At 41.0% G+C, this 15,267-nt stretch overlaps 2 protein-coding genes across 2 annotated transcripts; both read right to left on the reverse strand.

Annotated features, from left to right (window-relative positions):
- Positions 1 to 1,121: 1,121 nt before the first annotated feature.
- On the reverse strand, positions 1,122 to 2,435 carry LOC137980881 (tetratricopeptide repeat protein 28-like). Its single transcript, XM_068828282.1, has one exon. It carries the CDS (start codon positions 2,307 to 2,309, stop codon positions 1,122 to 1,124), a length of 1,188 nt encoding a protein of 395 aa, XP_068684383.1. The 5' UTR covers positions 2,310 to 2,435.
- A 10,373-nt stretch (positions 2,436 to 12,808) lies between these two features.
- On the reverse strand, positions 12,809 to 14,378 carry LOC137980882 (tetratricopeptide repeat protein 28-like). Its single transcript, XM_068828283.1, has 2 exons — positions 13,406 to 14,378; positions 12,809 to 13,332 (listed from the first exon to the last, which is right to left on the reverse strand). The coding sequence occupies exons 1-2, from the start codon at positions 14,376 to 14,378 to the stop codon at positions 12,809 to 12,811; spliced, it is 1,497 nt and encodes a 498-aa protein (XP_068684384.1).
- Positions 14,379 to 15,267: the final 889 nt, after the last annotated feature.

Genomic DNA, 15,267 nt, shown 5'->3' on the forward strand with positions numbered 1-15,267 from the left:
TGAGATCTCGTTTCTCAATGCGTTTTATGGTGTTCGTAGGAGAATATGAGGACTGGCGCGAGGGAATGGGACATTCTACTCTTGAATAATGGAATCTTGCTCCTACCAATTCTCACACTATACATACTTTTTACGTAAATCAATACGAAAAATTAGGTATTTTCCAAACATTTCTTCTTTCCTAGGTTGTGTCTTGGCTTACAGACATTTGCCTCCCAAAACCATTAATTTGCTTATTTAGCTTTAGCCAACCTTACAGAAACACAGAAAATACACATTACCCGAGACTGTCACTTGATTTTAAATGGAAAGATTGTATACCAAACTAAAGACGTATACTTGTTACTTTATGTAAAAGGAACACCCGAGAAACATACTGCAAAAGCCTGCAGTAATTTTGAAGTATTTAAGGGCCAAAATAAGACGACGGCTAGATCTTCAGTTATGGAAGGAAACCGTTTTGCCAAGTCCCTGATTTCTATCAAGTGATTAACTAATCCTGGTACAGACGCTTACAAACAAGGCACAAATGTAAGGAGTTGGACAGTATCTTAATACTACTGAAATCTCATGGTACTTTAACAATAATTCACATATCTTTAGTCTGCCAAGATATCTTTACACTGACCGCTACTAAGATATCAATGATTGAATTGTTTTCAATGACTCATTTAGTCGAAGAAAGGAAATGACATATCGAGGTATAACAGTCCGAGTAGTTTTCTCACGTTTTGGACATCGTTTCTGAAACAAAAAAAAAAAAAAACAATAAAGCAAAATACAAATAGTGGGTTGAAGGGCAATAAGGAATTTCGTTCTTATTGGCAAGTAAGTAACATTTACATTAATTCATGAAACGGTTTGTGCTTAGTTAATAGCAACAATTCCCATTCAGTGTCACTATGACATGTAGACTGTAAGACCTTAATAGCTAACTTCACTTGACATAAGTAACTGGCAATCAACAGTCAATTTCACTGTCAGTCTATCATAACACGGCTCAAACAGTAGCCGACCCGATGAATGCAAGCAATATTTATTTCAGGTATTAGCTATTTCTCTGTGAAGAACGTACCTGCTCCTTTCGACAATTACAAAATTAAATAGCACTTACCATTCTTTTAGCGTTTGTGTTGCCCAAATTCAAAGGTGACATCTTCGCCAATTAGCACAAATGGTCCCCAGTATTTTATGGCGGAATAGTTCTTTGTCCCCCGAAGAGATTTCATGGCATGGTGAAGAGCTGTTCCTGCACTTTTTCTATCTGCCAAGTGTTCATAAAAACTTTTCATGAACATGAAGGTTGCCTCATCGTCGATTGCCCAGAGTGACACCAGAACAGACCGGGCACCAGCACACAGGAAAGCCCTGGCTATTCCCACAACACCCTCAGATTTTATCTCTCCCTGGCCACTATGACAGCAACTCAGCACAACCAGTCTTGCCTGAAGACGAACTGCATGAACATCGCTCAACGTTAACATGTAATCTTCCTCCTTGGGGATCAGGGATGTGCGTTCGGGATTTGGGGCCAAAGCAATTTCTCCAAATTCGTCATCTCCATGTGCAGCAATGTGGATTAAAGCGACTGACTTCATTCTTTTCAACACTTCAGCTTTGGTTGCAATTTTTCCTGCAAGAGGCACAGTCTGCAAAAGTTCTGCAATGATATCCACCTCTTTTTTCGCACATGGCAGCTGTTTATACATAGGTTCACCGGTGCCGTAAGTGACTTCCTTCAAGCACGGATCGCCGACAAGCAGGGCTTCATTCTTACTTTGGAAGTGGTCGGGTGCACTGGGGATCACTTTTAAAGCAGTTAGAGAGCGAAATGCACGGATCCTAACTGAGTCACTCAATGCAGAAAAAGGAGCCAAGCAAAATGGTCCATCAGGAACAAACACTAAGTCATCTCCCTGCAGCAAGTCTGCAATAGGACTGACTAAGACGTCATATAAGGGCTGCAAAGAGTGCACAGAGAAGCTCAAGGACTGAACGGTTTCTTCGACAGCTTCCCTACTGCACGAGAGGTCGCTGCACTGTCTGTCAACCGAACGGTTCTCGCATCGTACAACGGTCCCTGCACTGATATGTTTCAAAGTACTTTCCATCAGTGAGTCTGCACTTCCATTTTCGATTTCCTTTTGTCTAAAATTGATCCCGATATCTTTCCTAAGCAACCAGAAGCTGATCGTGTTGCGGTCAAGTGATATGAAAACAGTTTGTGAGGGTACATCTTTCATTACAAAAGGGATAGCTTCCTTCATCATAACTGCTGAAGAAGGTTTCTCATCAATGCCGTATTGCATCTTCAAAACATCTGCCAAAGCCTGTGCTCGTCCTTGCTCAGTGGCATACAAAGCCTCATCAACCTCTCCATTCTTCAAGAGTGCTGTCCACAGAGCAGTGTACGCAAACTGATTTCTGTCATGAAAGCTTATTTTCCACGCATCCTCTGACCAAAGAAGACGCCTTGTTTCATCACAATAGTATATGCTCAGACGATAGTAATTAAGAGTGCCTGCCTGTAAAAATCAGACAAATTCTTAATTTCGCGGCAAGGGTCGAAAATTCGATTTGGCTCATATTTTTATGGTAGACAGGCTAGGGCATGATAAAAACTACTGGATAGTTTTTTGGCCAAAATATTCATTTATTTCAAAGAAATATGCAAATTACCAAATTCCTTTAAAGTCGTCATTTCACGCACCATTTTGTTAAACCAGTTTGAGAGCCTCGCATGTAAAAACAAATTATTCTTCCGTCTTTAAAACAATCAAATATTTTTGTGTAATGTTTAAATGTGTGCTGGGTCGATTTTAGCGAATGTTGCGTTGTCTTTTTGGGTGCAAAATAATTAAATTTCGAAGACGTGTATTTCATTCACTTGAAAGTACCTCGTGAATATTATAAATTTTCTTCATGTGCGAAACCTTCAAATGGATTAAGCTTCTGGTGGTTGAATTGCAGAAGAATGGTCTACAGATTCCTGTAAAAATTTCTCTGGGCAAATAATTGTGAGCGACGCGAGAGCTTTTCAAAGTACGTTAAAAATGCAAATATTTGCCCCTCCGCCGTCAAATTTCAATTTACGGGTTACACATATATTTTAGCATGCACCACATGACTTGACCTTTATTAAGTTGAAATAGACACAGAGATAATAATTTCGAAATGTTCTAACCTTATTTGCTGTAAGAGGCAGGTCCAAAAGGCCGATTTAACGTGTTTCGCTCACCATTTGTCGCATTTAAAGCAGTAGAGTTTCCTTCCTTTTACACAATGCCCAATCTACATCACCAATTTTCATCGTATTTAATGGTCGAATACCATCTTTGATCATGTTTCGGCGCTTATGATCACCACTGCATCTAACTAAACAACGGCTAACTCATTAGTGGATAGTTGCTTACTTTGCACTACACCAAAATACTATCACATTTAAACGATTGCTGTTTGACCTTGAATCCTTTGGAGCGCTTCGTTATTTGTTCGTCACGCAATGCTGTCATCCCATTTTAGGGGGTAGGGATAGGGCAATTTCTATCCTGATACATAATCACTTGGAGCACACAATCTTGTTGATTAGGAAGAGAGCAAGTAAAGGAATGAAAAGAATGACTAGTTTACCTTTGTCTCCTGAATTGTCTCCTGTTGTCATCTCTTAAGCGACCCGCTACCTACATTGAGTAACACTCTAGGGCTAAACTCGTTCCTAGGGCTTTTCGCGCTGTGCAAAATTTTTTTGGTTACTTTTTCCCAAACATTTTGAACGAAATCCGAAAATTCGCCCGAGTCTCTAAGCTTCGCAGCTTCCACAAAACCAAACAATGCAAATACAAAACGAAGGCGTTTTATTATTTTTTTTTTACAACTTGGCAGAATTTGTTTTCGAATACTTTTGCGGATAGTCGGAACTTTTGCAAACTTTTTTTTCTCAAATAGGCCACGTTCGATATATCAATATTCTAACATGCTCCAAGGGTTTCGGGTCAAAATTGTAACTTTTTAAAGTTTCTTTTGTCTCTCAATTCCCGAAAGAGACACAAAGAAAACAACAGTAAATATAGACGTTTGTCCTGAAAGCCTCGGAGCCATGTCAGAATATTAATATATCGAACGTGGCATATTGCTTTTCGCAACATGATCATACCGTTACCCCGGTACCATACGCATCATCTTGCACGCGCTTGTGCTCCCCTCCCGCTCCCACACATGCTTTTTTGGCACGACAAATCTTTACAAACCCCTACCCCGGTTCGCAGTTTTTCTCTCGCGTCCGAAGTAACCCGATCTCCGCACGGAAACAAAATGTCGCAAAATTACTACCTGAAGCATTTTGTGAGATTCCGCCATACCAATAAAGAACTGATGAAGGACAGCCATGAGAAAGACAAAGGAGATATTGGACTAGACCAGGAAGAACTAGCGCGTGGTGGGACTACTTTGTGAATGAAGTGGTATTACCTGAACATTTATTTCACATATGCACAATAGGCCTTTTGCCACTAACGATCACATGGTACAAAATCCGCCATGCTGGAGGGCAAGCTCATTATTATTCCCCCACTGGGACATTAAAACAAAGGCAAGTCAAGCTTGACTGGTTTAGGCCTCTTTGTTTTAATGTCCCAGTGGGGGAATAATAATGAGCTTGCCCTCCAGCATGGCGGATTTTGTACCATGTGATCGTTAGTTGCAAAAGGCCTATTCCAGGTCCAACTCTTTCTTATCGCTTTCGAACCTATTAGTTTGGACATATGAAACCAATTAAACGCTAGTTTGGGCGAAAATAATTTGCTTCGTTTTCTTCGAGATCAAAACGCATTAGTACGGTCGGGGCCTGAGTTACAGCTCTTTCTGGGGTCTTTGAGGCAAGTCCCTCACGTATTAAACACAAAGGAGATTCTCTATTCCTGCAGTGATGATCGGGGATCTTCAAGGAAAACTTGCCCCTGCATAGTGGATGAGGTCTGTTGGCCCCAGCTTTCTATGTTGAAGATTGCGTTTCAATGTGATTCGTTACAACTGCAGCTACCAACTAATTCCGTCAGAAGATCTATGTAGGGCTTCTTTCGTTTAACGTTGATTGTTGAGATGTCAAGCTGATAAAAATTACATATGTCTTGGAGGATCTGCACAGAAAACTTTGCGAGTTTAGAGCAAGCTGCGATTTCACAGATGTTATGCGTATCGTACATGATCGGATGCTGCAATGATATTTCTGCCATGACTTCGTTACTCAATTCTTGTATGTTCTGTTCACGAATTTTATCCAGCTCTTCGGCGTGTTCATCTTCTTCGTCCCCAGATTCAGCAGCTTGGACAACTTTCTTTGAAGCAAGGCGTGAGAAAAAACTTGCAACTTGCTGAGAAGTTAAATAACTCGAAGCATCAAATCTAGAAGAGCCATCTGCGTTTCTAGCTTTTCTCATTGACTTGGAAACATTGGTGGGATCAGCTTTCTTTCCAGTATGTTCGCCGCTTTTGAATACTTCTGTAAGGTATTTTTTCTGGTTTTCATTCAGTCGGGTTCTTTGAGTACTGGAGGATTTCAACGCCCAGCCCATTGACAACGATGAACGGGAATCCGGTGCCTTAGCAGTACCAGTATCCTCTACCGGATTATCAACAGTGGCAACACCCTGTTCTAGTTTTGATGCATAGGACATCATTGCCTTATCGAGAAGCGTTAGGCTCTCAAGAGCATACTTGTGCTTTCCAACATCAAGATGATGTTCAAGGGACGAAAATCTTTGAAATGATTTTACGCATCCGTCTTCAGGACATGCAAACAGTTTACACTGACACTCCACGTCGTCCTCACTTTGTTCATCCGAAGCTTCTCCGGCATCCGATCCCAAGTGCTCCTCTCCTTGCTGGGTTTGGGGTGATTTTCTCCTCGCTGTTATCGCCGTGAATGTAGCCTTTGGATCTCTGGCCTCCTTTAACATGGTTAGCATTGGTACAGAGTATTTTTCTGGTAAATCAAACTGACTCCACGGCAGGAATTTACCTGGGCCAACCGCATATGACCTCCAAACTCTCATTCCCTCATTGCCATATTCAACGTTATTGATAAAGCTAACACCTTCCCATTTTACAGGGACTGGCTTGGGAATATTCTGTGTGTCGCACAGCATAGCTCTTACTCCAGGCATACCACCCGAGGACTCTACGGCATTCTTCATTTGCTCTGGAGTTTCGACATCTCGGCCAGAATTTAGGTATATTCTCATATGGTTTTTAATTGCAGCTGCTTTGCGGTCGCAAGACCCTTTGCCCCCTTGCGGATCCGAGAAATCTAGTCTGACGTTGATATCGTACTTCTTAGCTACCTGCTGAATTGCCAGTAGTGTGGAAGCACTGTGATAGCATCCTGCATTGTCCTGTCTAAAATAAACACGATTTACATTGGGTATTGCATTCTTGAGTTGTTGCAGGACGTCATCGATAATGGCCAAAACTGTGACGCTGTCTTGGTTACAGCTTTGAAAAACGTGAACAAATGACAGCATTTGGGGTTGACCTTCGACTATTCTCGTGGCAGTGGTTATGTGCCATGAAATACCTCGCTTTCCAAACCAATCAGTTTGACTTTCGCGATATTTTCTTGGGAGGTATTTCATGGCCCAATCCAAGACCAAAAGCACCGAATAAGCGTCTAAATTCTTTAAGACATCTAGACGCGCCTCATCTTGGTTGATTGATCTGAGTAAATGAGCCTTCCATGCTTCGATTCTTTTCTTAGCTAGAGAAACTACATATTTCATCTCATCATTCTCATCGCTTGAGATTTCAGCATTTTGCAAGGCAGACTCAACTTCGTGGACTACATTCGGAAACACGTCACATCGATCACATGCCAGGTCGTGCTCATGATCACAGGAGCTGATGTAATCAGGATCAGCCTGATAGCTAAGGGCGTAGGCCCTACAATGATCTGGGACTCTGGAACTTGGCGATACATGTACCTGCAAACAAACACGATATCTTTGAAATATTTACTCTACTTATTTCTACTGACGATGTTATCATAACAAGTTATGATTCAGTTTTTTGTTTCGTTTTTTTTTTTTTGTTTTTTTTCGGTTTACCAATATGTTGCAACACAGTATTCGCCATTGTCGTTTACAGTCTTTACTTTTGACTCTCGAAGAGAATTGAAGAGAGGGATGATAAAGCACAGTTGGCTCTCTGTTGTCACAAGACATGCTGAAACTATATCATGCCTTTGTAGCTTTGCAAGATACAATGTTTATTCATTGCTTGTGACCTGATGTTATGAAATTAAGCCATCTTTAATACCTCCATTTTAATTTCACTTCAATTATTTCATGACGTCAGAAAATAGCATAAATCGATATCAAGTTAAAGAAAACAACAATTGGGCGCTTAAGTAAACAAACTTGTCATAGCTACTGGAGAGAACTCGCGACTAAAAATTGGAAATGTGTCTAATTCTTTGCGTCAAAACACGGTTATTCATGGCAGTCTGAAGAATCATGGATTAACAGTGATCTCAAATTGTCCTTGGGTGACACATGAAAATTACAGAAATTTTAAGCACATCGTAATGATCTGTTCCTTTGAAAAATGTAGAAAAAAAAAACACTTGGAAAAGTTTGTCCCGCTCAGACTCCCTCTCTCAACCCGCCAGCCACCTTTGCTTCTCCAAGAATAAAAACTGGCGTCTGAGTCCTAAAGGTGTTGCTCTTAGTTACACATTATATGTTGATATTACATGTTGATGGCATCCATAACACGTACGTACAACCGAGGGGACTCATAAAAACTTTCGTTATATGCGCATGTGTTTAGCTTTATGTATCACATTTTCAGCGGTCCTACCTTAAAATCACCTTTAAGATAGCGTTTGGCCTGCTTTAATTTTTCACTTTGGCTTTTTGCCCAGGAGAGACCTTTGCCATATTCGCCAAGGTTCTCAATGACAGCTGCCAGTTCATCAAAAGCCTTTGCACCCTCAGCTGAGACATAGTCAAGCCCTTGTAAAGATCTGCGCACAGAAGCAGAACATACTTTAAGAATCCTACACAGCGTAGAGCGGCTCATCGGGACAAAGCCAGTCTCATGGCAGTAACTCTGGTACTGTTGGACAATCTGCTCCGGAATCATTGTTCTCACCACGTTTGGAATTTTTATCTCCGTGTTCGATGACAACTTTAAGGTTTTTTCACCGAATGGCAAATCTTGCATCACGTATGAACTAGTGATGAATGCTAAGAAGTGGTCAAGTTGTGGCGGCAAGACTCTCATCCTTTTGTTTTCAGCCAGAGGAACGGTGGTGCCTCTACCATGAAGTAAGATATGATGCCGAGCGATGTTGAATCTGTATCTAGAGAGATTTGGTAGCCATGTTTTCAGTACTTTGAAGCTGACTTTATCAGCCATAATTGACAATAACTGCCTGCGCGTACTCCAGTGCCCTGCGTTCTGATAGCATTCGACCAGGACCCCCAACAACGTACAGTCAATGTCACCCGCGTCTTCGTTAGACGATTGTAAGCAATCAAGTAACATCTCTGCACTATTAGGCGCAATTTCTTCTAACGCTGCAAAGACGACCTGCCTCGCTTTGCGCCTGTGGAACCGTTTTGTTCTTTCTGCAGCTTCTTCCCAAGGTGTAACCATTATATGACGGATGGGACTAATGTCTCTGGAGGCCAAAAACAAATTAAGTTTTTCTCTTGAGGTTCTCGTCCCAAAATTATCTCCAGATGGAGTTGTAAAACTTTCAGATGGCTGATAGAAACTTGTTGGTGTTTCAGCATCTCTCATTGCACCTTGAGGTGTCTGTAATATTGGACTTACGTTCTTAGGGTTGAAGATTACCTCATCATCATCCTACAAATAGAAAATAACTTACTTTTATAACCTTTACAATTAACAACACTTACAACAAGGTAGAAATTGAGGTGTAGTTTGCAACCACAAAGCACAACGGCAACATGGGAGACATGGTAACATGATGCGAATGTGAGGAGCACGAACGCTAACAATAAAGCAGCAAGTTTTTTTTAAAAAATTATATAGGAAAATGACCCAAACCCTGCGCTGCGATGGGCTAACAAAGTGGGCCAGATATATGGGTTATTTACCAAGTGTGAGGTCAAGATGTCTGGATATTGGCCAAGTTCTTTTTTTGCGTGTTTATGGACCTAGACCGAGCCGAGGTCCATAGACTCGCAAGAAAAAAAATCAGGCCGATATCCAGCCTTGTATGACTAGCTCTTTGAGCGGGCAAGATGAACCAAATCGCGCGCTGCGATTGGCTACCCGTGCGGGCAAGATGGAGCTATCTTGCCCGCTCGGGATTTCGCGCTTGATCCCGCAAGATCAAAGATCATTTTTTGGTGTTTTAAGTCGTATAATAAATCCTTTATTGACCAAGCCTGTTCGGTCAAGATGGCTGGATATTGGCCTCGTTCCTTTTTTGTGTGTTTTTGGACCTCGACTTCGTCTCGGTCCATAAACACGCAAAAAAGGAACTTGGCCAATATCCAGCCATCTTGACCTCACGCACGCTATATCTTGAACGAACAAGCTTGGTCAATAAAGGATTTATTATATGGCTTTCGGATGAATTGTTCTTGCGGAACACGGCGGGTAGTCCCGAGCGGGCAAGATAGCTCCATCTTGCCCGCTCGGGTAGCGAATCACAGCGCAGGATTTTATTCATCTTGCCTGCTCACGGAGCTAGCCATATAAAAAGCGTTATCTTGCCCGATAAGCTCGGGATTACCCACTGTGTCCCGCATTAAAAAGTTGTTCTGTGGCACATAAAAATAGCGAGGAAAACACAGGGCTCAGCCAAAAAAGGTTTGAATATTTCTAAATATTCCTAAATTTTCTAAATTTCTTAATATTTTCTAAATGTCTCGAAAACTTCATAATATCCCAAAAATATTCGGATATTTGTGGGAAGGCTTGGTCTCCTTCCTTTTTTTGCGTGTTTATGGACCTCGACTCCGCCTCGGTTCATAAATACTCAAAAAGGGAACTTGTCCATCATTCAGCTATCTTAACCGCACACTTGGTGCTGGCCTCGTTTCAGTTCTGAATGTTTGGATAGCCTTATCTGTGTGTCAATAAGAGAGTTTAATTTGTTGCAAATCTCATCAGACTCATCCGCAGTCCTTTAATCTTGCTTGGAATGCTCTAGCCGTATACATAAATGTTTCGGTCATTTCGAGCCTGTATCAGTGATAAACATAAGTAAAACTAAAACCACTCGTAGACCCCTTTTTTACATGCGACTTGTGGAGTGTCACGTGACGTATGCACTACCTTAAAAAGTTCCTTATAAAAAGGAGAAACGATAGATGTATCAACAGCAAGAAGCTAATTAATGCTAATGCGAAGCCGTTAACAATTTAACTCAAGGAAAGCGTGGTATACTCACTAATGTCATTCTTTCCATTTGATCAGTTATGTTGGAATCAACTCCCATTTGTCCAAAGACTGGAGAATAATGCATTTCGGTGTCAATTATCTCTTTTAATCTCTGTCTACATGTCCTGCACACACCTGTATTAAGAGGTCGAAGAAACACAGTTAGGCTGGGATGCAACCTATTACTAACTCAAAAAATGAAAATTAAGACTTACCTGACCCAACTGGTACGAAGAAACCAGTCTTACGTAAGACTCCCTCTGACTCTCTCTTTCCCAACCCTCTGTCACCTTTTGGCCAAGGTCCTTTGCCCTTACCATGGCCGGAAATGTCTTCCGGAACCCTGCACCTGGTGCTGGATCCTCTGCTCCAGCCTATTCCAAGTTTTGTCCGATGGTTAGGACATATCGTCATGGTGCGCAAACTTTCGCTTTTGCTGAATTTCGCTGCTCGGCATAAAATCAGCTCGACTTCATCTTCAGGTCCGGTAAATTTATAAGTAGACTTATGACTGTCGATATCCTTATTGCACGAAAGTAACGGAACAATTTCAGTATCACGCTTTCGATCTTTCGGGTTATAACCACAAACTCCACCAACAATAGCCTTAAAAGAACAACAACCCTCCATTTTCTGTTACAAAACTGAACCATGACACATATCAATACCCCGCCACTAAGCAAACAAAAAACGCCAAATATTGTGGCATGGCCAGGGTTTGTTTACTCAGGTAACTACTAATTAAATTTGGTCTCTTTTTCTCACGGATTAGTCACGTTGTGATTTCCTTTTTTTTATTTCACTTAGTTCTTTCTTCTTTTACCTATAATTTGTTCATAGCGATTTTTTAAAATTGTAGTGAGTACAAGCACTTTATCAGCTATTGTCTAAAATGCCTCATTAAGTACTTCAAACGTGACTTGATATAAAAAGTAAGGGAGCGTGTGGGGGGGGGGGGGGGGAAGACATAACGAAGGCACTGGTCTATCTACTGATAGGTTTCTGGCGGTTAGCTGTCCAAAGCAGTGCCAAATAACCATGATATTGACTGCGTTGCTGGGCACTTTTCTCAGTTTTTGAACCTTGTTTGAAGGTTCTGTGTCGACATGGCACCCTGCTAGAGAGGCCCATGACACGTGAATGGGTGACGGGCCAATTGTTTTTTTTTTAACAAGCGCACACTACTACGCTACTCACTATCACAGAATAGATAGTGAGTTGCGTTGCAATTCAGAGAATTACGCGCTAGTAGATTTATACAAAAAAACGGATAAACTTGCAATAAATTGTTTCACTTATCCTAAGAGTGCTCAATACAAAATATGCAAAGCAAACTACGAATATGAAAACAAATATTGATATTTGTTTCTTTTTTATTTTTCATTTATTATATTATATACCCCTACCGGAAAAGGTACCCGCCAAAAAGGAAAGCATTGCGTGACGAGCTAGTGATTTTGTTGCGGGCGCCGACACGCCTGAGAGCAATGGTCGCAATCAAATGTAATATGTTGGTCTAGCAGGCTTAGTACGTACAAAGCAAGCAATTATCTGCAAATTACTTAGCAGTTGTTGACTTAGGTAGATGCAGTTGTGATCATATGCCCCGAAAGATGGTCACAGATTTATGGTATTCGACCACTGAATACGTGTGCAACGAACGTTGTGTACACAAAAGCAAACTTGACCACTTAAAATGCGACGAATGGTGAGAGAAACACGTTAAATCAGCCTTTGGACCTGCCTCTTACGGCAAATAAGGTTAGAACATTTCGAATTTATCAGCTCTGTGTCTCTTTCAACTTAATATGGGTCCATACATCTGGCGCGTGCTTAAATATATGTGTAATGCCAGTTGACGACGGAAGGTGAAATATTTGCATTTTTTACGTACTTTGAAAAGCTCTAGCGTCGCTCACAATCATTTGCCCAAAGAAATTTTTACGCCAATCTGTAGACCATCCTTCTACAATTGGACCACCAGAAGCTTAATCCATTTGAAGGTTTCGCACATGGTGAAAATTAATTGTATTCACGAAGTACTTTCAAGTGAAAGAAATGTATGTCTTCGAAATTTAATTATTTTGCACCCAAAAAATAACGCAACATTCCCCCAAATCTACCCAATACACATTTAAACATTGCAAAAAACTATTTGATTGTTTTAAAGACGGAAAAATAATTGGTTATTTCATGCGAGGCTTTTGAACTTGTTTAATAAAATGGTGCGTCAAATGACGATTTTAACGGAATTTGGTAATTTGCATTTTTCATTGAAATAAAAGGATATTTTGCCGAAAAAATTATCCACAAGTTTTTGTCATGACCTAGCCTATCTACCACAAACATATGAGCGAAATCGAATTTTCGACCCTTGCCGAGTTATGTTTGATAATTATGGGCAGGGACTCTTAAGAGCTTTGCTCAAGAAGTCTGAAAATTCATGAAAAAGCCCAAGCTGATAACAGGCGATTGCCTGCCCTATTGGGTCCTCTGTTTCCCTGCAAATGCTAAGCTGTTGATCGTAAAAGAGAAGAGCATTTTGAAGATCACCCGTATTGTAATAACCATTGCCAAGATTGCCATAGGCTGTTCCCTCTCCGGCTCTGTCCCCTACTTCTTTCGCAATACTGAGATGTTGATTGTGGTACTCCATGGCTTCCTTAAAATTTCTAAGACTGTCGTAAGCATTGCCGAGATTGCAATAGGCACTTCCTTCTCCGGCCCTGTCCCCTACTTGTTTTGCAATACTAAGACGTTGCTCGTGGTACTCTATGGCTTTCTTAAAAATGCCAAGTCTGTGATAAGCGTTACCAAGATTGCCATCGGCTCTTCCTTCTCCGACTCTGTCCCCTAGTTCTTTCGCAATACTAAGATCTAGATTGTGGTACTCTATGGCTTTCTTAAAAATTGCCAAGTCTGTGATAAGAATTGCCTAGACCGATAAAAGCTTTTCCTTCTCCAGCCCTGTCTCCTAATTCTTTCGCAATACTGAGACGTTGATTGTGGTACTCTATGGCTTGCTTAAAATTGCCAAGACTATGATAAGCGTTGCCTAGATTGCAATAGGCTCTTCCTTCTCCGACTCTGTCCCCTAGTTCTTTCGCAATACTGAGACGTTGATTGTGGTACTCTATGGCTTGCTTAAAATTGCCAAGACTATCATAAGCGTTGCCTAGACTGCCATAGGCTCTTCCTTCCCCAGCCCTGTCCCCTACCTCTTTCGCAAGACTAAGATCTTGATTATGGCACTCTGTGGCTTTCTTAAAATTGCCAAGACTGTGATAAGCATTGCCGAGATTGCAATAGGCTCTCCCTTCTCCGGCCCTGTCCCCTAGTTCTTTTGCAATACTAAGAACTTGATTGTGATACTCTAGGGCTTGCTTAAAATTGCCAATCCTGTGATAAGAGTTGCCTAGACTGCTAAAAGCTTTTTCTTCTCCGGCCCTGTTCCCTACTTCTTTCACAATACTAAGATGTTGAATGTAGTACTCTATGGCTTGCTTAAAATTGCCAAGACTGTGATAAGCATTGCCGAGATTGCAATAGGCTCTCCCTTCTCCGGCCCTGTCCCCTAGTTCTTTTGCAATACTAAGAACTTGATTGTGATACTCTAGGGCTTGCTTAAAATTGCCAAGCCTGTGATAAGAGTTGCCTAGACCGCTAAAAGCTTTTCCTTCTCCGGCCCTGTCCCCTACTTCTTTTGCAATACTAAGATGTTGATTATGGTACTCTATGGCTTGCTTAAAATTGCCAAGCCTGTCATAAGCGTTGCCAAGATTGCTATAAGCTTTTCCTTCTCCAGCCCTGAAACCTATTTCCTTAAAAGTGGCTAATGCTTCTGTGTAATTTCTTATGGCCTGTTTAAAGTCGACTACGTCTTGATAGTAGTTTCCCAAATTGAAACAAGCCAAACCCTCCCACAGTCTGTTTCCCTCTTTTTTTGCAATGCTAAGCTCTTGCATGCACCGCTCCAAAACTTCCACCTTTCTATCCACCATTCTTGATAATCAGAGCCGGGAAGGTTTTCTCAGAGATCTGGGGTGCACCTAGAAGATAAATAAACGAAAACACAAAAAGTTCAATGCCCTGACTACAGGATACTAAGCCAGCACAGCAACATTAATTGAACAGTGAAGAAGTAATTATCGTAAGCCAGTATTTCGAAAGGAAATGCCTTTCTTCGTATACCATAAGAACCTATCAGCAATTATAACCTATTTATAAGGTGTGGCACTCTCTTGATAAATGACCACTAAAGCATGTACTACAACCTCTAAACCTTATTCTATACCTAGCTTCTTTCCAAACCCTAACCTAATTGTGCCTTAAATCTTAGAGTAATGCAAATTCACTGAAAAAGACTTAGATCCAGTCTCGGTCACAAATGTTTTAACACAGGTGGCAGTTTGCCCCCTCTCCCCCTTCAATGTTGCTGTTTATGGGTTGAATGCAAAAACCAACTGGTAAATATAACATTGAAGGGAGGGAGGAGGAGGGGTACAGTAGTAATAGCTTGGATGCGCTTCACTTGCTGTTGTAGCAAAGCGTTACAACTATTTATGACCAAAGTTGTCTCGGTGTTGAATGACGCAATTCAGATAACAAAATGCGGCATTACTAATGTATATTCTGTAACGGTTGCTTTCACTGGACTTTCGTAAGCATGTTTAGTTACTTTTAAAATTGATAGAAAAAGTTGATTTGTTGCTAAAAAGGAAAGATATCTTGAAGATTTATGAAAGAAAAGCTGAAAAAGTGTAATGGCCTTTAAGAGGCTCTGACTGTAAATATCGAGAATCCGCTGACAGTTTCAAAATTTCACAATTTATTTTATTCTACCTAAAAGACCCA

The sequence above is a fragment of the Montipora foliosa genome, chromosome 12 (genome assembly GCF_036669935.1).
Source record: "Montipora foliosa isolate CH-2021 chromosome 12, ASM3666993v2, whole genome shotgun sequence".
Taxonomy (NCBI): domain Eukaryota; kingdom Metazoa; phylum Cnidaria; class Anthozoa; order Scleractinia; family Acroporidae; genus Montipora; species Montipora foliosa.